Raw genomic sequence first — 27,843 nt, 5'->3', positions numbered from 1 at the left:
ACAAATCTAAAACCAAAAATCAGAGCAAGTACGTTAGAAAATAAAACTATGATGTTTTAATTTAAACTATTTTTTTTTCAATTCAAGTATATGATAAAATGAACTCTTCCCTTCATTCAAACAAAATAATATACAAACTTGGAAAAATGAAGTTCATATAACAATATCAGAGTGATTACCTCAGCCTGAATTTGATCCGTTAGAAAGAAAATGCAATCTGCAGACTGCAATATGACATGCAGTTTCAGTCTAAATCGTTACCAGCAAGATACAACATGCAAGCTGACATGTTACCATACTATATGCGATCTGGCCTGTTAACAATCTGAAACGTTAACAATATAAAAAGGTTAAATCAAATGTTAGTATGCAAAGTAGGTTCTTTGACCACAAAAGTCAAAGTAAAGTATACCTTTATTTGAATTGCATCATCTTGTGTTAGACCACAGACTTAATACTCATAGCCTTCAAGGTAAAGAGATTTCGTCTTTGAAGTCATATAAATCAGTGAAGGAGCATAAGTTACTCCAATCATCCTCGGCTCTGCCAATTAAAAAAATAATTAATTTAACGTCAAGAGACCACAAACTTGTAGATATGTCCATTCATACTTTCTTCCTTTGGTGAAGCCTCTTCAGGCTTCAGGAAATGATGATATGCATTAATAGGATGAACAACTAATAATACAAAAGGTTTATGGAGACTCACATATTTACCATTTCAAGAAACTAAGAATACTATAATTACTCATCTCAAGTAAATAAAATAACAATATTATATGAATAGATCATTCAGTAACTAATAATGAAATATATTAATTTTGGTGTTTTTAAGAATTAATCCACATGCACACATATATAACTCACCTTCCATCCATGTTAATAACGACAACTGAAATCTTTTGGTGGGCAAATGCAATAATGTATTGCAAACCTTCAACCAAACGAAACTGGGCCACTGACTATTCTGACCTGAAGTATTTTGAGCAAGTTACTTTTGCAACATAAGTGATCATCAATTTGTTACACAGATAGATCGGTGGAAAACATTAATCATCGAACGATATATCAGACATCTATATCAAAGTCAAAATTTAGTCACTGTACTTAGAAGAAACAACTGGGAATTAGTATTTGAAGCAACAAAAAAAAGTCGTACAACAACTACAGAGTAAGCAATTGCCTAGCTGCTATGAAGAAGGAAAGATTTACACACATGATGTTTTCCAACATTCATCATGAAATCATCAATTCTATCAAACTTAACTTCTTTGGGTCATTTCATCAAAGTCTTGATGTGCTATATTTTTATATATCCACATAGCGCTTAATTTGACATTTGATGCATACAAATTTCATATACAGTGATGAAATTCATGGTTTTTGTATATAAACATTACTCACTTAACTCTAAATCACATGTACTGACATCAAGTTTCACTAATTTGGCGGAATTCATAGAAACTCATATACCCACTTCAAACCTAAAATCCATATTAAATATTTCATACACACGTGTATGGTGATTTGCAACCACATGTCATACATATTGTAGATTTATTAACCAAGCAAGCAAGCAAGCAAGCATACCATTTTTCTCAAATTTGAAAGTTGTAGGTTACACACTTATTCGATCTTGTCTCTGGGTTAAGATGGCTTGATGGAGATTGTAAAGTAGCTGCTAATCTTCCATTGAAGGAATTTCTTCAATTCCTAATCCTCTCTCTTAAAGATAGAATCAGGTTAAAACACATAGAGTTGTACTCTAACTCAACACCAGATCAGCCAACTTATCATCCTCATAAACAAAATCAGGCAATCCATGAGCTTAGAATTTGGGTAGTTAATGGTTTCATGCTATTTTCTACAAATCATAAGTGCATCTTGATGTTTATTAGTAGAGTCTATCTTTAGCATATATATGAACCATACGAGTATGAATGGGTTTTACGTGTTTTGATGGATTAATCTTCTAAACTATAAATGATGGATGAATGTTACTTAATATGTAGTAGCTAGGTGTGGAGAGTTGTATACGAGGAAATGAATTCAACTGGAGAGTTCATTTCAATTCAAATTAACACGGGATCTGAAATTACGAGTATAGGGTTGTAAATTAATCGAACATGACATTGTTTATGTTTGTTCTTTAAGCATTCGTTGGATAAGTTGATGGTTTACGAGTACGTGACTGAACGGAATTTCTTGTATGCGTTCATTCATTAAGAAAATGAACTTGTTTGTGAATGGTTCATGAGCACGGACGAACGAACACAAATGAACATAGACAATGTTTTATTTGATTTAACTAATCAATAATGGTAGGTGTCAACGATTCAGTCTGACTATCAGGTTTGTGTTGTTTTTTAGCATTCATATTCATATGTTAATTTTTACATATAAATTAGTCACATAATATTCATATATATTTTTCTTTATAGTTAATAGTTTTGCTTAAGTCTATATGATAAGATAAAAAAAATCATTAAAACATATTAGCAACATTTAATGAACAAATATAAACAAACAAATAAACATTAACATGTTGGAATTCAGGTCCTACAAACAACACTTGAACAATTGGTTACATGATCAAAAGCCATATCATGACTCTTTATTCTAAAACCATAACATGAAAAACAAGACAAATAGGAAACCAACTAACTAATGATATTCTTATCATATGAAATAAGCATACCAAAATAAACTTACTAAATTATTATACACTCGTTTAGGAAACATCAATTCAACTTTCATTTTCTTTTTTCAAAAACATCCATTAACTCTCTTAATAACCGGTTACATGATTAACTTCAAATATTTCCGCTTAATCATGAAACCGATACGATATTTTGCTCGTTCTTCATTGTTTTTTGCTTCTTCATGCTTTCTTTCTCTTCTACCTTTCTCTTTCGTTCCCCCACCTCTTTCTTAGCTTTTTCTCCCTCATCCACTCACTAACCATGTTTTCTTGCTACAAAACCTATTTGTTGATTTAATTGACATACTTGTTGATACGATTTTATTGCTACTTGGTGAACACAAAATCACTTCCAAACAATGGATTCAAAACTAGCACGTGATAGGAAAATACCCAAACCCTTAATTTACATTATGTTGAGTATGATTTATAATAATGTTATCACAAGCAGTAACTTATGTGTTTCAAGGATCAAGTGCTAGCTTAGTCTTTAAACTTGTTGAAAGCGAGTGTCTTGTTAGACTTAATAATCACAAATAGTTCTGTTATCAATCGGGTAAAAAAGATTATTGTTTAACAACCACGTCAATCGCTTATTGAGGTTGTTTCGAGATTTTAGCTATTTTATTTTGACACGATTTTTGGTCATAAGCTAGCTATTATTGCAATGGATTTTGGGTAATTATTTCGGATATTTTTTAAAATGTGTGATGTGTTTTTATGGGTGATTTTGTCAAGTTGATGATTATGGACAAGAAGTTTGTTCTTGTATAGTTTAACCAACTTCCTTGCTTTTGTTGCTTATAATCCATTTTAAGGAATTTTGAAATTTTCTAGTATGAATTGTGTTAGTGAATGATAAGTTAACGCCTATTATTGCATAATTGAAACCACAATACCCTCCAAGATAAAAGGCGAGTGTCACATGGCCTAAGGACAAAGGTATATATAAATATAGTTTTACGCAAATTTTCCCGTCGTATTGTTTTGTAGAGTTTGGTTTGTTGGATGTTTTTTTGTGTGGGGGTGCACACTATGAATCGTGTTTTGTGAAATATTTGTTGATAAAGTACATTTATGGGTTATGTGATTTTAATCAACATAAATGATTAAATGATTGAATGTGTGTTAATTGGTAAGTAGCTAGAGTTGAAATTTAAGATGAAACAAATGCTCAAATTCAAGCCACAAAGTTATCGGTCAACGAATTATAAAATGGAAATGTGATGGGCATACGTGATTTGATTGTGCACATGCACTGACGTATGCATATATATTGGATACATGTTATATAAATTGATTGGGAAACAAAAAGTTTTTATTTTGGGCATTACAAAATGACAAATAACAATGTGATGGGAGTTAAGAAAACCTTAAGGTATTAACAGACTTAAATAGCGGGAGAGACAAGAGTGTTACTGAAGAGTAGACCATATAAAGTAAGAATTAATTATTAGTTTTAATGACGAAATTGTATAAAATATATTGACAGAATATCACATTTTCAAAACATGATTATATGATGTACAATTTTAAATTCTTATTATGGCTTTGATCTAAATAAATCTCCGACCAGCAAACCATATTTTACACATAAATAATAGAAAAGACACACAAAACAACATATCTAACAATAAATCGTAATTTTAGAACAAACTTAAATGCACGTTCTAATGCGTAGACCACATCTGATCCTTATTAGTATGACAATCAGGAATCCATCCAATTTATGAGAGGCCTTATCCTGCTCATGCTTATAAAAAAATCTCCTTGTTCCCACGAAGAGTACCCATGTACTCCTTGTGATCTGTTCCTTTATCGTTAAAAGCAAAGCCAAACTTCACACGGTTTTTAGGATTTGAGCTCTCAAACCTTCCTTTTTCCATATCATGCAAACACAATTTAATTTTAGCTATCTAAACAAGCCTGATTAATATAATCTGTAACATTACATCTAATATTCTAAAACTATATGGACAAACAAAATTTAAGCTATTCAAACAAGTCTGGTTAACATAATAGGTAACCTAACTTCACATCAAATATTCTCAATCTATATACACAAACACAATTTGATCTATACAAAGTCTGCATTAATATAATATGTAGCAATACATCTATAATTTGAGCATGTCACAATCCTTTTTTCTTGGGTTTAGGCTTTAGAGTCAGCTAGTTCGGTTTTCGGGGTTTCACTAATCGAGTTCCGGTTTGCTTCAGGTCGAGTAAGTTTGTCTTATCTAACAGGTTCCGGGCTAGTTTATGTTCAAGAAAGTCAAGCATTGTTTACTCAGGTTTTGAGTAGGTTTTGTATCGGGTCTGTTTTGGTAATCGGTTGCAATTAATAAAGGAAAAACAAACTCATTTTTGTTCTCGGGAATTTGTTTCCTCGGGTTAGTTGTTTGGGTTTCGGTTCAAAAATCGGGCTTCGAGTGACATCAGGTAGTTTTTATGTTTAATCGATTCAGGAGTTCAGACTATAGGGGTGTTCAAGGTCCGTTTTGGCCAGTTTGTAGATCAAACCAAGACCCAAACCGTTGACATAGGTGCAAATTGCCAGCTGGACTAAATCCTAACCCGTTTCTATGGGGAACTTGCATCGCTCTTCGTCTAGCATCAGGACTGGTTCCAAGCACTGGAATATTTTGTTGATAGTTGTTCATAGGAGATGGACCCACCGGGGAAAAATATGCCAACATATTACTGTTATCTCCATAACTGCCATAACTACTTGCAAGTACAGTGCCATCGATATAACTTCCAACATTTCCCCCATGTCCAAAAGGTGATGCTTGGAAATGAGAGTTGTTAATCTGTTATACATTGCAACCGGATTTCCACCTAGAACCTAAATGTTTGAAAATTTCTAATATTTACAAAAGAGAAAGTATCACAAACGGTTCTAGTGGTTTGACCCTTTTGACCATATTGCAATTTGCAAGTTTGGTCCCCAGATTTTGGAAACTGCTAACTTAGTCCAAACATTTGTAAAAGAGACCAGCAGAGACCATGTTTGAAAATTTTAAAATCTAGGGACCAAACTTGTAATATGGTCAAACCACAGGGACCATTTGTGCAATCTTCTCTTCAAAAAGTTAATACATAACACAGAAGTTGCTCACATTGGGCGAAAGACCTGCAGCAAACCAATGACCCGCAGCAGGATGATGGTCAACCTTCACATTCTGAGAAACAGGCTACATTGCAAAAATTAAAAATAAGTCATTTACACATTAACCCAATATTCAAGTAAATAGGTAATTCAGATTATAAAGTAAGAAATATTGGCTACCAAACAAGGAGTCTCGGGAGCAGGCACATAGGGACAAGTACAAGGTTCCCCGGTAACAAAAGGATGCTTAGAAGCCGCCTGCACCATGATATGATAATTTATTGGCATTATATTATTTAATAATAAATGAAAAGAAAATGCATCTGATGACCTGCAACGGTGACCACCGCTTAGCTGGATCAAATTCTACAAGTCCCTTCAAGAAGTCATTTAGCGAAAGTCGCATTTGAGTTTCTGCATGAGATAGCCATTATATATTTAGCTATAAAAGTTTTAGGGAGAAAAATAAAATAAATTTAGCGATTTAAGGATGAATATAATTATATAAAACTAACCTCTAGCCAAATCTGCTTCTTGCAGGTTCTTTTTATAAGGATACTTTTTAACAATTCCTTCAAGATTCATGTGGTTGAAGTACTCCTTTCCAATTGAAGGTTTTTTCATCTCTCTCTAAATAAGAAAATTATAAATAATAAATAAATAAGTTTCTTCAGGGTTTCATACAGTATATGGCCTTGGGATGTAACTACAATCTATAGATAGACAGTATTGCATAAGTTCAATAATATTCATTTCATCCTAAAGATTCAAAGATACTGACTTCTCTAATTTCATGTGATTTGTACAAATGAAAGAAAATATTAAAAAGATGAAAAATGAAGACTTACAGCTTCATATTCTTGCTCATTTAAAGGTTGGTAAATAGTTATTCCATCTTCGTGGTTTACACTCCCAACACACTTAAAGAACTTGCTAGTGTTTTTCGCCCCTTTGAACACATAATCAGGTGGTTGTTCCCTTGAACAAATAAAAACAAAATAACTCATATGTACATTTGTTTAGTGTTGCTCATAATATTAACTTTTTTTAAAACCGAACGGTGAAACTGACAAAGTAAAAGCAATTCATTTAAAAGGTCGAGTTTAAGACATATAATTATACCCAATAATTTTTATCATTCTTCTTAGAAGATCAAATTCTGATGCTCTTGCAAAAAGGGGCAGACCAAGAAACAGTTCAGCAACTATGCATCCAAATGACCACATGTCAATGGCGGTTGTATACCTAACCAACAATTAAAGTCTAACAAAAGCTCACCGCAAGTATTAATATGTCCATATGCTTAACAATAACAACAGTAATAATTGATAGTACTAACTACTAATATAACTTCAAATTTTGATTTAGAGATGCTAATAACAACATAACAGCAGATTTATAATTAAAGGATACTGATATCCTAGAACAACCTCAGGTGATCTATAGTACCGACTCTGCAAAAGAAAATTATAAAAATTCAAAAGCAATGACCAAAAGTCAAACATGCAACTTTAGGATAATGTATTAGATACAAACCTGGATATAAGAATAAACGGTATGATCTTCCATGCATGCAGATCCAAAGTCAATAAATTTCACTCATGTTGGCTTCATACTGTAATAAAGAATATAATAAGTGAGTCAATTAACACATAAATATAACTCCATTTAAGTAGCTCACCCCGTGCATAAAAGAATATTTTCAGGTTTTAAATCACAATGACGAATCCGTGTTTATTCTCGGTTAGAAGAGTTCATTGTTTTGGCCCAGTTTTTAGCCTAAAAGTTTCTAGCAAAAACCAAGAGCAAACCAAACCCATCATGGAAAACAAAAATCGAACCGAGCCCATTTTAAAAACTGAACGGAACCCATTGTGAACCAAACACCAAAAAAACAAAAAACAAAACCAAACAGAACTCATTGTAAAAACCGAAAACCTAAAACCGAACCCATCTGTAAACAGAACCTAAAAGCAAAAACAATGAACTCTTTTCAAAAATATTCATGAAAATTTTAAGCTAACAGTTGCAGGCCCGATTTATTGTTTTGGGCCATTTTTTAGCCTAAAAGTTTGCAGCCAAAACCAAAAGAAAACCAAACCCATCGCGAAAACCAAAAACCGAACCGAGCCCATTTTAAAAACTGAACCAAACACCAAAAGAACCAAAAAATAAAACCAAAAATTTAGAAACCCGACCAGTTTTTTTAACCGAAAACAAAAAACCAAAAAACTTAAAACGAAACCTTGTTTATTCTCGGTTAGAAGGCGGTTTTAAAAATTTAGAAACCAAAAACCGAACCGAGCCCATTTTAAAAACTGAACTGAACCCATTGTGAACCAAACACCAAAAGAACCAAAAAACAAAACCGAAAATATAGAAACCCGACCGGTTTTTTTAACCAAAAACAAAAAACCAAAAAACTTAAAACGAAACCTTGTTTTTTTTACCAAATTTTAAAAACCAAAAAACTTAAATCGAAACCTTGTCTATTCTCGGTTAGAAGGCGGTTTTAAAAATTTAGATTTGAACGGGTTAACGGGCGAGCCCATGTGTTTGGAAACACCTAAACTCGAAACTGACCTGCTTTTTAACGGGCCATGTAAGCTTGTCCGGAAGCTATTTTTTTTTTTTGCTTCGGGGTTGGATTGTGTTCCGGGCCAACCCATTTGTTTGAAACGCTTAAACGTTTCATCCGACCAGTTTTTTTAACCAAGAACAAAAAACCAAAAAACTTAGAAGGAAACCTTGTTTATTCTCGGTTAGAAGGTGGTTTTAAAATTTAGATTTAAACGGGTTAGCGGGCCAACCCATTTGCTTGCAAAAACCTAAACTCGAAACCGACCAGTTTTTAAAAAAATTAAAACGAATCTGTGTTTATTCTCGGTTAGAATAGTTCATTGGTTTGGCCCATTTTTTAGCCGAAAAGTTTCCAGCAAAAACCAAAAGCAAAGCAAACCCATCATGGAAACCGAAAAGCGAACCGAGATCATTTTAAAAACTGAACGGAACCTATTGTGAACCAAACACCAAAGAAAACAAAAAACAAAACCGAACTGAACTCATTGTAAAAACCGAAAACCTAAAAGTAAAAAAAAAAAACTAAACCGAACCCATCTGTAAACTGAACCTAAAAGCAAAAACAATGAACTCTTTTCAAAAATATTCATGAAAATTTTAAGCTAACAGTTGCAGGCCCCATTTATTGTTTTGGGCCATTTTTTAGCCTAAAAGCTTGCAGCCAAAACCAAAAGAAAACCAAACCCATCGCGAAGACCAAAAACCGAGCCGAGCCCATTTTAAAAACTGAACCAAACACCAAAAGAACCAGAAAACAAAACCAAAAATTTAGAAACCCGACCAGTTTTTTTAACCAAAAACAAAAAACCAAAAAACTTAAAACGAAACCTTGTTTATTCTCGGTTAGAAGGCGGTTTTAAAAATTTAGATTTTAGCGGGTTAACGGGCCAACCCATTTGTTTGTAAACACCTAAACTCGAAGCCGACCTGTTTTTTAACGGGCAATGTTAGTTGACCCGTAAATTTTCCTCCCGTTCAGATGAAACCGCCCCCTTTAAGCCAGTTACAACACTGAGCAACAAATCAAACAATCGAACAGAATGCCTAAACCTGTTATAACTAAAAACCGCCCCTAGGAAAAGCAATTGAATAGTTGGATTGCATCCATGAGATCCAGAAAATAATAAAGCAGCCCAGTTTTACCTGTTGGACGGTCGGGTTGGTAGATGGTGTTGTGCAATTGTGGAGGTGGGATTTAGAAGAAGTATATATAGAACTGATTCTAAACAGCGATCATTGACTCCATGTGTAATATCAATTGATGGTGTCGGTTTCATCTGAACGGGAGGATGTGTCATTTCAATTAAAGGGGGCGGTTTCATCAGATTGAATTGAATGCGGGTTCATCTGAACGTGGGTTGAGGTACAATTAAAAGTGGGTTGAGGTATAATTGGGGAATTAGGGTTACATATAGTGGAAGGAGGCTGGAGAGCAAGTGGAAGGTCGTCGGAAACTGAAAAGGTCGCCGGAAAATTAACGTTTATTAAATATACCGGCGTCTCTTTTTACAATTTAGCAGCTTCTTAAATTAAGCAAATGACAATCTTGTCCATCTTAAATCTTTTATATGTAATATAGGTAAAGCATGTACGTCAATTTATTATGCATATTAGGATATAGCATGTGTAGTACAAGAGCGGTTAAAAAAGTATAATAAAAAAGTTAAATTTAACAATATACGTAATAACGTATCTTATAAATTCATAAGATACAAATAATGATAAATAAAAAATTTTATAATTCATAAGCATCTAAAAACCTCATATAATACAACATTTAAAATTATATTTGTAAATTTGTTAGTAATTCTATAAATGGTAATAGTATTAGTTGGCATCCTAGTTGCAATTTAATTGAATGACACGCGAAATAATTGTTTTGTTTTAATGGTATAGGTAGACGTGAATTACTTAGTGTGACTGTCTTAATCGAACATGGATAAAAAGTCTTAATTAAGACTAAAGAAGCACAATGGTGTTTTGTGTTCATACAATTATGAAGCGTAGTTGTGTATGTGATCACAAAACGGTTAGTATGTATGAGAACGTTACTTATTTAGCTGTGTATTTCAAAACGAACCAACAATATTGAACGTAAAAGAAAACAACATAGTGGGCAATATGTAAGTTGCAATATATTTAAGGGACTCTTTTTGTACATTTGAGGCCTCAGGGTTTCAGACCAAAAAATATATAATAACAATAATATTAAGTTTCTTAAACCCCAAATTCATTCGCCACAAACCCCATGCCTCTTTAAACCCCAGTTTCCGCCGTCGCCGCCGCTTTCAACCGTCGTCCACAGCTGCCGGAGTTAACATACTAACTGTAGAGCCACCAATCGATCTTTACAAGCAGCCGTCCGTTTGTATTAGCTCAGTTTGACTGTAAAAAATGGCTCAGACCACTGAGGTATACTGATTTATTTATAGTACTACTTTTGTTTGTTATTGATTTATCAGTCGCCGTTAGCTTCATGTTTCTGTATATAAGTTTTAACTCAATTTAGGGCTTTTTTGTGTGTATGTATAGACTATGCAGTTAATGCCGAAAAATATCGGATATAGTTTATTTTAATATTATGCAGTATATGTATATATAGCAATTTAACACTAAAAATTGAGTATACTACTTTACTGTTAAGTGTTAACAAATTAACCTTTTGCAACTTGCAAAACACTAACAATTGTGACAAGTAGGAACTGATTAAGACTTAAAACACTAAAAGTTAATATTTACTAGAAGTTAACATTTAAGACTTAAAGACACTGATATCCGAAATATCAGTCAATATTACCGATATTCTTACCGATATTTCACATGAGGACAGATAATCGATATTCCACCGATGTTGACTATTCACAGGGAAAACTTATTGGATGTTTAGTTCTTAAATTTCAATATTTATGATGTTAAATGTGTCTATTTTGTGCCTTTTGATTACATTCTTATTTTTATTTCTATTTCAGGGTGCATCAGAGATAGTGAACGGTGTAGCGTTCAGTTTCATGACTGCTGAGGATGTCAGGAAACACAGTGTTATCAAGATTACGAACGTTCAGTTACTTGACAGTGTTGGAAGACCAGAACCAGGAGGTTTGTATGATCCTTTGATGGGCCCCATTGATGAACAAGCACCGTAAGTATTAACCTGTTTTATAATATCATTTCATAAGAGAACCAACACATGCTTATTCTGAAACCTGCTGTTAAAATTTCTGCAGCTGCAAGTCGTGTGGGCAGCAATCGTTTAGCTGCCCAGGTCATTGTGGTCACATTGATCTTGTTTCGCCAGTGTACAACCCGTTATTGTTTGATATGCTTTACATTATTTTAAGACAAACGTGTTTGTTTTGTCGCCATTTTAAGGCAGACAGAGAAGAGGTAATGTGTAGTAAATTCATTTTATTTTTGTTCTTTTTATGTATTGTCATCATGTATTCATGTTACATAATTTGGTTATGCTTTAGGTTGAAGCGTGTACTGTTAAACTGAGGATGATAGCAAAAGGCGATGTTGCTGGTGCCAAAAATTATGTCCATGCTTCAGATAGCAAAGATATTGATATGGAGGAGAGTGATGGTAACCCTGGTTCAAGTTCAAGTTTCGTTTCACAAAGTGACGTGCCCACACAAAAAAATCATGAGTTTTGGACATCTGTTGAGTATGTAGAATCAACCGCTATCTTGAAAGAGTTTTTTAGTAAAACTGGCAAGTCTTGTCATAAATGTGAATGTAAAAACCCTAAGATCACCAAACCATACTTTGGATCGTTTCGTATGGTTAGTTTTTATGACATTTAACATTATATGGGAAACAACTTATTTTTAGCTCTTTTATGAAGTTAATTGCGTATAAACTAATGTGTTTAGGAAATGAGTGTCGCTGATGCGGAAAAGAATTATATAAAAGGCTATCAATTGGGAAGTAGTCGAGATGAGGAAGAGCTTCTAGAAGATGAAGATGAAAATGAAAAGATTTCTGAGGTTATAAATGTCAATGAGCAATCAGAAGATGACAGAGTTGATACAGCTGGGACCAATTCAGATGCGGCCACGTCGTCCAAACGAAAGAAAACAAAAAAGAAAATGTCAAAAGTGCCCTCTGATTTCATGGAGCTTAAAAATAGATATTCAGGCTCTCTTTTACCATCTCGGGTACTAAACAAAATATCTTTTTTTTGCACTTGGGTCGATTTTGGCCTAAAACACCATAACTGAACTTTCGGTTAACTGGGGAATGATGACCGATCGATTTTGGTTAAGTTGGTTATGGTTAATTGGTTTTACATGTTGGCTCGGTTCGGTTATGGGTCGTTAACTGTGAACTAGATTTAGTTTTGAAATGTTTGGGTTTGACCAAAATGGCTCAATAGAATGTAATTTGGCCTAAAATTTTTTAATCACTAAATAAATTGTTACACTTTTGGGCTTCAATAATTTGAGAATATTATCGGTTATTCTGATTATGTTATACAGTTTTGATGGTTCAGGTCCGTTGTGTCAGCTATGATAACGACGATTACCAAAACCGAACTATTTTTAGTTTTTTTTTTTAAATTTAACTGGCCTATTGTTTTTTTGTTATTTAACTGACCTAGCGATAACCAAAATCGAACCATTAATCTATGTTTTACTAATTTCTTAACTTGTATACTTTCAGGTGATGAGTATAGTTAAAGATTTGTGGGAAAATGAGTCCGATATTTGTTCGTTTATATGCGATATGCAGCAATTAAACGGATCTTTCAAAAGTGGTTATTCCATGTTTTTTCTAGAGGCGTTACTTGTACCCCCTACAAAGTTTCGACCTGCTGCTGTTGCAGGTGATTCTGTAAGTATATGTTTACATGAAACACATGTTTTGTATGTTTCATTTTTATGAGTTGACTTTATATTATTGTTATGACTTACAGGTGATGGAGAATCCACAAACAGTGCTGTTATGCAAAGTGGTACAACCAAATGATGCATTGGGAAAAGCACATATTAACAAACTTGAAGGAACTAAGATTGCTGATCGTTGGAGGGATTTGCAGCAGTCGATAAATATTTTGTTTGACAGCAAGACCGCCCCAAGTGAGTCGTCATTGTTGCTTGTTTTTTGAATATCATGATATTTGAACGCTATTTTGTGAGTATCTTAAATTTGTTTGATTTAGGCTAGTTATCTAATCTGGTTAGCGGAGTTTTTAATTGTTGATCTTATTCTTGCCGGCTTCTTTTTTGTTGTTGCGCCACTTAAAGAGTGAAGACCGACTATCTTATTGATATATTGAAACTTACATAAGCTGGTTTTTTAATTAGCACAAAGTTGTTGTTTTTTTAAAGAAATAGCCCTATAACAAATTAACAATAATGCATTTGTTTACATGCAATTAGGTCTGTAAACGAACCGAACGTTCACTTAACCATTTGTGAAGCGTTCAGTGGGAAGTTTGTTTATGTTTGTTTCTTTATTAACGAACGGACGCAAGCAAAACAAATTGTTCATTTTTCTAAACGAACAAACATGAACACATGTTTTGTTCATTCATATACGTTTGTGAACGATCAAGTTTGTATATATAAGTGCGTTTGTGTATGCTACTTTATGTTTGTTTATTTGTAATTGAATAACGAACGACGGGGATCACACTCGTCTTTTTTGTCTGGTCATTCACGCTCGTATATGTTCGTTGGTTTATTTTTTTCATTTACATTTATTTAGAATATTAACGAACGAACGTAAGCGAACACGGACATGTTTATTTTCATAACGAACAAACACGAACACGAAGACAATTTTTTTAATTGAAGGCCAAATTTTGAAAAATGTAAAATACTTTGTGACAATATTTGGTCTCTTTTGTGACAATTTTTTTTGCCAATAAAGATGATGATCTGTTTGTCTTTTTATGGTTTTTTCAATATACTGATTAAACTGCTTTTTTTTCTCTTTGTTCTCTCTCTTGTTGGAAGATCCAAATCTGAGAAGTTTAAATACCGGGATATGTCAGTTGCTTGAGAAGAAAGAGGGAATATTCCGCCAGAAAATGATGGGAAAAAGAGTCAATTTTGCATGCCGATCCGTCATTTCACCTGATCCTTATTTAGCAGTTAATGAGATTGGAGTTCCACCTTATTTTGCCTTGCGTTTGACCTACCCCGAGGTATAGTTGACTATTAACTAGCTGTCTTATTTTTACATCTCATATGCATGTCTCAAATCATGTTATGTTTATCAAGTTAAACGGGAATGCGCATAAAACCTTCTAAATCATTTTATTCAAAAAGTTCAAATGATTTGTTGCAGAGAGTGACTCCTTGGAATGCTGGAAAACTAAAGGATTCTATTATTAATGGTCCTAGTATTCATCCTGGAGCTACACATTATGCAGATAAGCTGTCAACTGTGAGACTACCACAAAACAAAAAGACGCGTATCTCTATATCAAGAAAATTACCTTCTTCTAGGGGCATAGGCATACAATCCAAAAAGAGCCTTGACTATGATTTTGATGGTAAAGTTGTATATCGACACTTGCAAGATGGAGATATTGTTCTTGTCAACCGCCAGGTACTTTATATTTATACCATTATTCCTGTGTAAACAAGAGAGAAGTTTTTCTTTTTTAATTAAACGAATGAACATCAAGACATGTCTTGTTTGTTCATTTATGTTGGTTAGTTAACGTTTGTTTTAAGTCCTTTCATTACTTTTACATGTTTTTACCTTGGGTATATTTAATTGTTTGTGATTGATCATTTGAAAGCCGTCTTAACGATTGAAATCTCTTAAAATTATATTATTATAATATTGCTTTGTAATTGCATCTAACCATATTAGTAACATAAGAAGTAAAAAGGAGTGACAAAGGGCTTCTTTAATCATCTTTAATTATTACTTATTAAAATATTCTAAGTAATAATTTAATTTCAGCCTACACTTCACAAGCCCAGTATAATGGCGCACGTAGTTCGAGTACTTAAAGGGGAGAAAACTCTTCGAATGCATTATGCAAATTGCAGGTTAGTATTGTGTACGCACTATGTTTATCATATTATATTTCTAGTTTTCATGTTTTGCCTTCTGATTCTTAACTGTAACCTACAGTTCTTACAATGCTGATTTTGATGGAGACGAAATGAATGTTCATTTACCACAAGATGAGATCTCACGTGCAGAAGCCTATAATATTATGAATGCTAACAATCAGTATATTGTTCCAACCAGAGGTGATACAGTTAGAGGCTTAATTCAGGTAACCGTTATTATATTCATTCATTTACAGTTAAGTGGTGTTTTTTGTATCTTTGTGTTGATATGATTTAACATGCAGGATCATATTGTTAGTTCTGTACTTATTACAATGAAGGATACATTTTTAAGCCGTGATGTTTTCTATCAACTTCTTTATGCTTCTGGTGTGTTTGCTGGCGGTACTTCACAGCATGGGAAAATTTCTGCTGATAAAGCTTGCTTCGTTGACCCCGTTTTCCCAGCAGTTTTAAAGCCAAAACCTCTCTGGACAGGAAAGCAGGTCTTTATTTATTATATTAATACAATTATACGTTTTTTAGTTATGAATGGATTGATTTGGGATATGCTTAACAGGTCAAATGGGAAAATTAGCTATAAAGAGTTAAGGGGCAAATGTCTTCAAATTATATTTACAGTGCAAAAAATCACCAAAAACATTTTGTTCCAAACATGTGTTTGTTATAAATTCTTTATTTTTTTACTCATATATCATTAATACAATTAAGATACTGTTTAATGACTGCAATTGAATTTCCTGGTTTTATTTTTTATATTTTTTTTTGTGTTTAACAGCAATACTAAATCATCTTACTAGAGGTTGTACACCTTGTATTGTTGATAACAAGGTGAAGATTCCGGAACAGTATTTTCAAGGGAAAGAGGTCAAACAGAATAAAAATAAAACAAGTAAACGTTTAAAAAAAGAGCTTGCAGAATTTAACAAAGAGAATCTAATAGAGGCTGATGAAACCAGATTATTAATATGGAAAAACGAGCTTGTGTGTGGTGTGATAGACAAAGCTCAGTTTGGTAAGTATGGTCTGGTTCATACAGTTCAAGAACTGTATGGTGCAGATGTTGCAGGATTATTACTTGGAGCTTTTAGTCGGTTATTCACTTCTTTTCTACAGGTACTATAAGTTTAATAATATTTATTTTGAACTTCTTTAAAAGGGTACAAATATTATTTTTAAATTATGTGTTGTACATCAGTTTCATGGATTTACATGTGGTTTGGATGACCTCATGGTGTCACCTGATTGTGACAAAGAAATGAGGATGGAGCTTGAAGGCGAAGATGTAGGTGAAAAGGTTCATCGCAAATTTGTTAACTTGGAGAACCAAAAAACAGGTATTAATTGTAGTACTGAACTTTAACAGAATATAGTAGAGGTGGTTATTTTGACTGGTTCACATGTGAAACATGTTGATTTGTATTATTTATTTTTTATTTCAAATGGGTCAAATTAATACTTTCCATTAAGGGAATATCTTGAATGGTTTAAAAGTGGTCTATAGTCTATTTAAAAGTGGGTACTGAGAGTATTATTGCAAGCGTAATTATATTCATACACACGCTCTTAACACATACATACGCGTACAAACACCAACACACACATAGATACATACATATATATTGTGTGTTTATGTTTGTGTGTGTACGTGTTTATGTTTGTGCGTTTGTATGCCAGTATGTGTGTGTGTTTATGTATGTGTTCCGGTACTATTGATACCGATACCTATCTTTCTTTTTCACTTTCTTAAATTATATTTGTAGGCATAAGAGAGCTGCAACTGGAAACCGAGAAAATAATAAGAAGTAATGGAGTAACCGCAATTGCCAGCCTGGACAACCTTATGCAAACAGAACTTAGAGATAAAGGTTCCATGATCAGCAAAAAATGGCTACCAAAAGGACTATTGAAACCTTTCCCACAAAACTGCATTTCTCTCATGACTATTAGTGGTGCCAAGGGTAGTTCGGTAAGTTCACAAGATCCATTCGTTATACTTCTAATTAAGTTTCATTTATTATTTAACTTTTTAATAAACAAACAGGTGAATTTCCAACAAATTTCATTTTTACTTGGTCAACAAGAGTTAGAAGGAAAAAGAGTGCCAAGAATGGTTTCCGGGAAAACTTTACCTAGCTTTTCACCTTGGGATTTTACTGCCCGTGCAGGCGGTTATATTATTGATCGGTTTTTAACAGGTCTTCGCCCACAAGAATATTATTTCCATTGCATGGCTGGTCGTGAAGGGTAAAACTAAAACCATATTATAGACTCTTTTAAATAGTATTTGACATATATTAGTATATTACAGTTAGTAAGTTATTGCAAATTGTGGGGTGTTGTAGGTTGGTTGATACAGCTGTCAAAACTTCTCGAAGTGGATATTTACAAAGATGTCTTATTAAGAATCTTGAGAGTTTGAAAGTTTCATATGATCACACGGTTCGCGATGCTGATGGGTCAATTGTTCAGTTTTATTATGGTGAAGATGGAGTTGATGTGCATCAAACTAGTTTCCTCAATAATCTTCAAGTCCTGAAAGCTGTGAGATTCTTTATTCTTGCTAATGTTTCTTAAATATGACAAAACGAGTCTACTTTTAACATGTTTGACTCTTTCATCCCGTTTTACATAAGTATAGGCCTGTAAACCAGCCAAACTTTTGTTTGTTTTGTTTTGTTGAACACATTAATTAGTATTAATATGTTCTTTTTTATCTACTCTGCTAGAATCAAGAAATCATATGCCAAAAATTAAGCGAGCCACTCGAATTCAATTCATATATTCAAGAGTTGCCACAAGGTGTTAAAGATAAAGTTAAAAGTTTCAAACACAAGAACGAGAACCGAGAGGAATTATTAAAGCTAATAAGACAAAAGTATCTCTCAAGTCTTGCACAGCCTGGAGAGCCCGTTGGTGTCATAGCTGGTCAATCCGTTGGTGAACCATCTACTCAAATGACGTAAGATATTTGAAACCACATACTATTTTTAGATATTATGCTTATGTGAAATGAAATGACTTGTATTTTGTATGCTCATTTTCTTTCTTTTGCAGGTTGAACACGTTTCATCTTGCTGGACGTGGTGAGATGAATGTGACACTTGGTATTCCACGTCTTCAGGAGATATTAATGACGGCTGCACCTAACATTAAAACTCCTATGATAACATGCCCTTTGTTACAAGGAAGATCAATGTGAGTTATATTATTATTATTTTCTACTTTGAACGAAGATTAGTACTTCGAGATTGAAGGTTAATCTTTAGCAGATAATTTTCCAATTTGTCACTATCATGTCACGATCTCAGGGAAGACGCAGAGAGACTTGTTGAAAAGGTGAAAAAATTGTCAGTTGCAGAAGTTATGCGAAGTATAGAAGTCACAAAATTGCCACTTTACATTGTCAACAACCAACCATGCAGAATGTATAAGCTTAAAGTCAAACTAAACCAACCGAAACACGTATCACGTCGCAACTGTGAAGAAACTTTAAGAAACAACTTCTTAAGAGCGTTAGAAGACGCAATCGAACGACACGTTGCATTGCTTTCCCGGATCAGCGGGATCAAAAGCACTAAGAACACAAAAGCCGAGACTGCCAGCGAGGATGATGCATCCGCCACTAATCCAGATCATGATGATAATCATGATGATCATGATCATGATGATGACGATGATGATGGAAAAGATGAAACGGTTGATGATCTTGGATCGGATTATAACAAACAGAAACAGCAAAATACTGATTCGGTTGAATATGATGAATCTGAAGAGGAGGTTGAAGAAGATGAAGGTGAAGAGACAGATGGCGAACATGTAATGGAGGGTAAAAATGGAAAAGAAGATGAAAGTGACGCTGAGACAGATGGTGAAGATGTAGTGGAGGAACAGGAACAAGAAGAAGAAGAAGAAGAAGATATGAGTAATGCGAAAGCTAAAACGAATGAGGAGTTTATGACTAGAAAGTTTGACCGGTCAAATTATGTGGAAGTTAAAGATTTGACTCTTGAAGCTCATTTTAGGTTTACAAATGAACCAGAAATTTTGCTGGCGGAGGTAAATTTTTTCATAGTGTTTTAAACATAATTAAAAAAATTTAATGTCATAGAAAAACCAACATACTTTACGAATTCTCTTTTGAAAAAGTTTTTTAATCTGATTTTGTATAACTATGTCTGTTAACATGTTAAACAAGTATGACAAAGTGAAAAAAAACATTTAAAATTAGCAACCTTTAGCCTCTTAAATTAATCAAATATTGATAAAGTGACGCTCAACTTTTTCGGAAACCAAAATATACACCATTATGTTTTTAACAAATATCGGGTAACAATTTATAATTTTAAATATTTTCTCACAATTAAATGCATTTTAGATAAGTTTAGGTACTTTAGTATATCAAAATCGATTTGTGTGACTTTTTTTTTTTTTTGACATTTATGAGGTACTTTTTCAAGAAAATTTATAAAGTATGTTGGTTATTATGATATTATTCTTTTAACTTTTTCAAAAACTAGATTATCAGAATAATAATCTGTCAACACTTAATACACACCTTTACAGCTAATTATTGAACTTTTTAAGACATAAAACACAACAGTTTTCATTTATTTATTGCAGTTCAATATTATTACAACAAATAGGATTTGTTTAATATAAAATCACCACTTCTAAATTCCATTATTTTTTCTACATAATCTAATATTCCAAATTACAACTTTTTTTGCAGGTTGTACAAAAAGCTGCACAGAAAGTCTACATCAAGGGCTCAGGAAAACTTGACCAATGCCAACCCATTAAATACAGCGTAAACGTTAAGCAAGTCTGTTGGAATCAAAACAACCCTGAAATCAGAAACATAAACGAGAAAACGAAAGACAAGAACGAAGAAGACAAAATCGTCCCATGTGCATTACAAGCCTCTGGAGTTGAGCTACCTGCGTTTTGGGACATGGAAGAAGACCTCGATGTTGACCATGTTTATTCCAATAATATTTACACCATGCTCAACACTTATGGTGTTGAGGCTGCAAGAACAAGCATAATAATGGAAATGCAAAATGTGTTTGGTAGTTATGGTGTTGAGATTGATTACAGGCATTTGAGTTTGATTGCTGACTATATGACTCACGCGGGCGGGTATAGACCCATGAGCAGACATGGGAGTATTTCTGAGTCGGTTTCTCCGTTTCATAAAATGTCGTTTGAGACTGCGTCTAAGTTTATTGTGGAAGCGGCGTCTCATGGTATGATGGATAATCTGGAGACACCAACGGCTAGGATTTGTCTTGGGATGCCGGTTAAAGTTGGGACGGGGTCGATGGAGTTGATGCAGAAGTTGGATCTTTAGGTTTTGTAACTTTATTTATATAGTGGTGGGAAACTATGGTATTTTTGAGAGGGGGTGGGGGCAATTTTGAAGTAGAATAATGTTTGTTTTTGTGATATCATGATTGTTTAAAATTTGCATATTTATTAGAACATGTTCTATGTAAGAGTAACATCCCACCCTGTCTGCCCAGGAGAATTTTATTTTGTTTTCAGTTATTTGATGGACACATTCATCTATTTAAACATGCTTATATGCTTTGGATGATGTAGAATATGTCGTTGAAACGGTGTGCTCGTTTTACTACGCATTTGTTTATTTTCTCGTTTTAGGAAGGGTTCAAATTTGTTGCAGTTAATTGATTTCTGTTTACTATGGGTTGATATACTTTTATGTAAATCATTTTACTACTTACAAAGTAAACAACTTAATGCAATGACAGCTGATTATGTACTCTTCAAAAAAAAAATCATATATATATAATATTAAACCATAATTAAGAACAAAAAAGAAAAACAAAATAAACTGATTCTTTGACTTTTCTATTTCTTTGGTACAAAAACTTTAGGACGACTTTCACAAATAATGAAGTAAAATGTGGTATTTTCCATATAAACCTGTTTTATAATTTTTTTTTTCTCACTGCTGTTTGTTGTGTACATTACCACCATTGCTGGTCCTTGAAGGTGCCACCTGTGGAGGCGTTCCACGCTCCGATTGCGAGAACTGAATCAATATATGCATTAAAACTGTAACAACTGCCAAACAAATTGCTGTAACTGTTAAACCCTTCCATGAAGACAAAAATTTAGACCATTGGAAGAATTTGTAGGTCCCAAAAACAAGTAGACATGCCCATGAAGTAAATACCTGTATGTACAAAAAACATGCAATATTAAAATGATCAGAATCAGATAATCATGATTTTAGTTCAAGATAATTAGTTCCAAAATCAAGTCGGTTTCTTACCACGAGAGATTTTAAGGGACGCCCGATGTCATAGATTATTTCTGTATCGGGGAAATTTGTCTTCTACGTTATGTTTGTCTAATGATTCGTCCTGAAACATTTTTAATACACGAAAATAAATACTAATAATATTTACACAATTACTCGATACATAGATATCTTATAAAATGATTATTACAATATTTTTAATTACATATCAGTATGTTAATCAATTGCATTTAACTTTTATATACACCTTCTGCATAATGCATAAATGATAAAAGAACACACCTAACATTAGGGACACCTTTAAATAACAATATATACATGTTATATAGTGATTACTTATATATTTGTCTACCAGATTATTTTCTTGTGTGTCAATAATAACATAAATTAAGAAACAAATAACCTTGGCAACAAATATGTCTTTACACCATTGCGCAATAGCTTCATCTGTTTCAGGCAAATCTTTCATTGAATATCGCTTCATTGTCACGTGAAGCTGCAAAAATAATAATAAAAATAAGTAATAATAAATCATTTAAAATAGATCACCTAAATTTCTTATACTAATATTAAACCTGTAAAACAAACATTGACTTGATAGATCAAACTTTTGTAAATTATAAACAAGTCATTAAAATAGAAATCTTCAGAATTCATGAGGGAACAAAACAGAATAAACAAATTTTAAAATAGGTTACAAAGAAAATAAAAAAACCTTTAGAATTTTATAATAACTAGAACATAGTAAAGGTAGCATTTTCAACCATTTCTATACACACTCCTGAATGTTAAAAATGTTTAGATTTCTGTAACCATATGTTAACATCATAACAATTTAAAAAATCCAGAAATGAATAAAAAATCATTTACGGGTAGCCCTGCCCGGCCCGTTTTGACCCGTTACAAAAAAAAGTCAAAGGCCACTCACCACAGAAGGTTGACCTTTAAAGAGCCTCAACATTGTTGGTGGAGTGGTACTTCTTGGAATAGCAACTGTCATATCATAAATGGCGGGAACAAACGATCGCATCTCGTTTACTGATGTAACAAAACCCTGAAAATTATAATACAAAAAAAAAAAAAAAACAAAATAATAATTAGAATTAATTACACAGATAGGATAGTCTGTCGTTAGGCCATATTGCAACTTTAGCTCTCAAGGTTTAGAAACTGCAACTTTAGAGCAACTGTTTGTTAAACATAACACAAATGGTCTCTGAAGTGGATGAACATTAACTTGTTATGTTAAGTGCGTGTGAAATGTCCAAAATACCCTTAGCGTTACAATAATTACACGGATAGTTCTTGTCGTTTGGCCCCCAAGTTTCAAAAACCAGAACTTTAGACCAACTATTTTCTAAATGTAACACATATGGTCTCTGAAATGGATGTGTGTTTTTTAATTTGTTATAATAAGTGCGTGTGAAATGTACAAAATACCCTTAGTGTTACAGTGATGTCTAACCTTTGTTTTAGGAATGAGCACGTTTCTTGGAACAGGCAACCCGTTTGAAGATGCATATTCTTGAGCCGCCAAAAGCTTTGCGTGAGTAAACCGAGTCCCTTCCACAAAAAGAGCCAACCAAAAGGTTCGAGGATAGTCTTTTAACCGTTGAAGACCGAGCTACAAAACATGACATGATTTTTTTTTTAATTTTTAGCTACTTTTTCAATTTTACCCCTTTGACCCGTTGAGAGTTAGAAAATCGGACCAGATAATTCATAAGTAAACAGGTCGAAATTGCTGCCTTTAAAATATGTGTGCAATATGAATATTAGTAAACACAACATGTAATGAAATAACACCTTTAAAGTACTTTCATCCTTAGCCCAATTTCTCTCAAGAAAAAGATATTCAGAAAACCACATTGACCAACCTATGACCTGCATATAATATTATATATTTCAAACACATTAATATAACAAATGTGAAATTAGCATATTGTAACATAACAAATTGTAGAAACTTACAGGAAGGAGTTTTGATGATTTTTTCATGATGGCTAATGAGCTACCAAGGCATTCGGCTCGCTGTCACAGACTCACAGTACAATGCAATAAAAATAAGTATTGCACAAAACATTTGCTGAGATGGCAATAAGTGAAATATTTAATAATCACCTGTGCAAACACCCATCCAATAAGCCAGTCAATGTCACTTCTGTGATTAGCTATAACAAGAGCATGTTCCTTACCTGTAATTATAATTAATATTATTTATAAGATAAGTAATATTTATACTGATTATAAACATTAGTATGTTTATCTTACCCAACATTTTGAATGTCTCTGAATTTGTGTGCACTTTCACCTGCAACATGTCATGTTAGAACACTTGACTCATAACAAATCAACATTTGTTGGACTAAAAAGAAGACAAAAAGTAATAATAAATCACTATCATAATACGGGAAACTTCACTAGTTTCAATCTAAATATTGCGAGAACACGCGGAAAGAAAAATTCATTATTTCAGTCTTATAAATTTTAAAATCAAAGAAAACGATAGAAATGCAATGTCTATTCGTCCATCATGAAATTTTATAAACGAATGCAGTGTTTATTCCTCTTTCCTGAAATTTAGAAAACGTAAAGGCATGAAAAAATTTAGCTTATGTATGTATATAACCTGCAAATGTGTAGGTAAATGATTAAAATTTTTTAGAAAATATCAACAAGTTAGTTTGATGGTTTTTTTTTTTTTTTTTTTTTTATGTGTACATAAACATGTGCATTTAGTTGTAAGAAGTACAAAATTAGAAAAAGATGAACTACCGATCAAGATTAGTTCTTTTTGTTCTCACAATATAGTGTTCTGTAGTAAACCTCACCTTGTATATAAATACCATCAAATTCAACACTTGACGTTAAAATCAAGCGTTAAAAAATCTTTACAGACTCGGGAAAATATGAAGACAAATTTCAGCACTAACATCAATCCACCAAAAAAGTTTATGGCTTTATGCATATGCAAGATGATCATATCTTTATTAGCAACAATAAACATAAATTGAAAAAAAATCATCCTAAATAGATATGAACAAAAGAGAGAATGAATATTAAGAAAACAAATAGTATATATAAACTAAGCTAGCTCTAATATATATATATATATATATATGATGAATGAAGGTTAGAAAATGATGGATGAGGTAACCAACCTTAACTCCAGCCCACCAATCAACTAGCCAGACAAGTTCAATCCACAACAGCTCCACCACATATCTGTTAATCCTCCGGTAACCGTTCTTCGAAAACGGACGTACAATCAAGAAAAATACAGCCTAAAAATATATAAAAAAAAGAACAAACAATATTCACAATTCCTGACCAAATCAATAAAATAATATTGTGATCCAAGTAATAAACAGTCAAGAATATAAAAAATGAAAATAATAAATAAGTTGAGAAAAATGAACGTACGTAGGTACATACCTGAATTAGATTTATGATCAAACCGGAAACAAAGAAGAGGACGCTTACAGGGACGATCACAGCAGCTGCTGGAATCGCCATTATTAATTAATCACAAACACAATTCGGAGATTTTAAGGCCCACGAGGATCAACAGCCTTCGGAATTCGGAGATTTTAAGGTGATGGACATTCAGCATGAATTCCAATGAGTAAGTAACTGCTTATATATTATATTTATATATATAAAAAACATGTTTTGCATATAAATTAATAATTATTATTTTATTCAAACAATCCACACCTATTATTATTATTATTATTATTATTATTAGGTTTGTGATATTTAACCAAAAACCCATAACCGAACCGCGATAGTTTGGCTCTGGGTTTGATTTATGGGTTTTAGGTCAACATGAAAAACTCGAATAAAGTTTTCGTTTAAAAACATGAATTAAGGTATATGATATATTGACAATTTTTGATTTATTACTTTTTTTTAATGTTTATCATGTTATATCTAACAACTTTAATACTTATTTTATTCGACTTTTATTAATATACCATTGGAAATGGAGGAGGAAACAAAGAATCAAGTACGTGATCAAGATTGAAAAGATTATACTGTTTCATTTTTATCATCGGACTTTGCTAAAATTCTCTTTTTCAAACTATATTGGTTATTTACGTTACGAGTGAAGACAAGATGTTGCTTTAGTTTTAGCATTTTAGTTTTTTATTTGGATACTCAAAACTCAACCTGAAAAGCTCGAACCCGAATTACCTGAAGCTGAAAAACCATGAGAGATTTGGGTAGAGTTTTGGTTCTGGACTTACAAACTTTGAACCAAAGAATACCTCTAATTACTTAAAAATAAAAAAGCCAAATATCCTAATTGATTTTATAATTTATTACTATAGTTTTATAAGTTAGTTTTGGCCTTTTGAAACATTGATATGTTTTTATCTAACTGTTTTTACACAAAGTAGAAACACAAAAAGAGAGAAAAAAAATGTAAAATCTATTTGTACAAAACCGAGTTACTCTCCCTTGGAGTTTGGTTGAAGGTTGGCATACTACTTTTACCTAATTGTTTGTTTCATACAAGACACAAGACTTATTCGTTTACACGTTTAGTACATCATTGTTTCTTATAGGACTTAAATTGGTAACATGATTCTTGATTGTTGGAACTATTTGATATCACTAGGTTAAATATTGGGTGACACATGTTGATAAAAGAAATGCATGTGTATACATTTGCTTATTCAAAATAAAAGTTATAATATGTTTAGTGTGTGTATATTTCGCGTGGAATAAAACATTGAACATACCATAAATTTATAAGATTATAATAAAAGGGTTGATAAATGATATGATACATAGAAAACATGATATATATGTTGGTATGAATATGCATCTGAACAAAAAGGGTGACGGAAACATGTGTATTGAATGTGAAAATGGTTTGTCATACTTAAAAAGCAAACATACTAACGCTTAATGTGTTTCTCCTTAAGGTAGGGATGTGCATTTCTTGTGAACCATCTTCTTTTCCTAAGACAAAGAAACTTCATTAAACTTTTAGTCCATAAGCATTTGGCATGTCTCCGAGATTTTGGGTACCTTTAACGAATACTGAAAAATGAGCCCTTATATACAAAACTTTCCCCTCAGAGATTGACGATAATTGTGATAACAATAAGCTAAACAAAGTTATGAGCCCAAAATAATCCATTTGTATAGATATATAAGTTTGAATAAGCCCAAGATAACCCAATTGCGTATATATCTAATTACACACACACGTTAATTAATTAATTTCAGGCATGTACTAGATGATCACCGAACCCTGCATCACCTGCAGGCCGACCCTAAAAAACATGCATATATATGTATAATAGTACTAAAAGTTCATCTTCATTCAGATATCCCATATCTAAATCCTACCATATTCGAATGACTTGTGCCATGATTAGCACTTTCTCGGAATAATATTGGGTATTCAACATCTTGTGAATGTTTGAAAGAGTTCTTCTCGGTACCCTTAAATCATTTTTCCTTGATCATACATTCTTTGCAGTATACGTCCAAGTAGATTCGATTATGTTGGTGCATACATGCTCACACTGTCACACATATTTAGACGACAATGAAAATACGAGCATGTAACACAAATGATAAATAAGTAATCATAATCAACATTCTCCAATAACTAGAAACAATGTCCAAATGACTAGTGAACTTAAGCAAACAATCAATAAACAAGAAATATATATTGGACAGAAGCACTACGGTCGAATTGTGTATCAACAGTCCAAAATGTATGTACAAATATCGCCAAGAGCTAAACAAATTTGTAGAGCTAAGCAACAGAAGCTCTAGGGTGAACAGGACGTACGGTTTCAACATATAGCATGTATGGGGAAAAATAAAAAGGGGAAATTCCCAAACCAGCCATTTTTGACCAAGGTTTTTCAATTCTACCCCAATACCAAAACAAATTCTCAAAGTAGCCATATTATTCCGTCGGGTCCGACCAAAACACTAACTGATCCGACTGAATTTGTAGCCTATCATGACGCGCCATGCATGATGTTCCGTCGGATTAGCCGGTAGAACCGTCGAAGGAGAAGACATTCAGCTTCGATGGAAACAATGTCTGAACAACCGGATCCGACTGTTTAATTTGTCCGGCGAACCTAGATTTT

The 27,843-nt window shown here is 33.0% G+C and overlaps 1 protein-coding gene and 2 pseudogenes across 3 annotated transcripts; 1 reads left to right on the top strand and 2 right to left on the bottom strand.

Moving 5' to 3' along the window:
• Window positions 1-4,754: 4,754 nt before the first annotated feature.
• LOC143596114 (dual specificity protein kinase YAK1 homolog) lies at window positions 4,755-8,145 on the bottom strand (annotated as a pseudogene). The gene is made up of 10 exons (XR_013146650.1): window positions 8,109-8,145; window positions 7,349-7,410; window positions 7,226-7,266; window positions 6,935-7,057; window positions 6,661-6,790; window positions 6,328-6,442; window positions 6,144-6,226; window positions 5,993-6,070; window positions 5,823-5,897; window positions 4,755-5,548 (listed from the first exon to the last, which is right to left on the bottom strand). The product of XR_013146650.1 is annotated as a dual specificity protein kinase YAK1 homolog (transcript).
• A 2,625-nt stretch (window positions 8,146-10,770) lies between these two features.
• LOC143596115 (DNA-directed RNA polymerase I subunit 1-like) lies at window positions 10,771-20,993 on the top strand. The gene is made up of 21 exons (XM_077074972.1): window positions 10,771-10,804; window positions 11,362-11,531; window positions 11,617-11,776; window positions 11,863-12,174; window positions 12,265-12,549; window positions 13,055-13,225; window positions 13,308-13,470; window positions 14,353-14,543; window positions 14,687-14,950; window positions 15,314-15,402; window positions 15,488-15,635; window positions 15,714-15,916; window positions 16,200-16,545; window positions 16,628-16,766; window positions 17,193-17,398; window positions 17,474-17,676; window positions 17,775-17,973; window positions 18,159-18,391; window positions 18,487-18,627; window positions 18,741-19,488; window positions 20,162-20,993. The coding sequence occupies exons 1-21, from the start codon at window positions 10,787-10,789 to the stop codon at window positions 20,780-20,782; spliced, it is 5,010 nt and encodes a 1,669-aa protein (XP_076931087.1). The 5' UTR covers window positions 10,771-10,786; the 3' UTR covers window positions 20,783-20,993.
• Window positions 20,994-21,229: 236 nt separating this feature from the next.
• Window positions 21,230-25,313, bottom strand: LOC143596109 (1-acyl-sn-glycerol-3-phosphate acyltransferase 2-like; annotated as a pseudogene). Its single transcript, XR_013146649.1, has 11 exons — window positions 25,154-25,313; window positions 24,880-25,002; window positions 23,990-24,029; window positions 23,840-23,913; window positions 23,690-23,749; window positions 23,525-23,602; window positions 23,184-23,342; window positions 22,647-22,772; window positions 22,122-22,214; window positions 21,731-21,821; window positions 21,230-21,631 (listed from the first exon to the last, which is right to left on the bottom strand). The product of XR_013146649.1 is annotated as a 1-acyl-sn-glycerol-3-phosphate acyltransferase 2-like (transcript).
• Window positions 25,314-27,843: the final 2,530 nt, after the last annotated feature.

Source organism: Bidens hawaiensis, unplaced genomic scaffold (genome assembly GCF_021521415.1).
Source record: "Bidens hawaiensis isolate Kalapana, Puna unplaced genomic scaffold, B.hawaiensis_p1.1 tig00046081_1, whole genome shotgun sequence".
NCBI classification, from domain to species: Eukaryota; Viridiplantae; Streptophyta; class Magnoliopsida; order Asterales; family Asteraceae; genus Bidens; species Bidens hawaiensis.
This window is presented reverse-complemented; position numbering and strand designations above follow the sequence as displayed.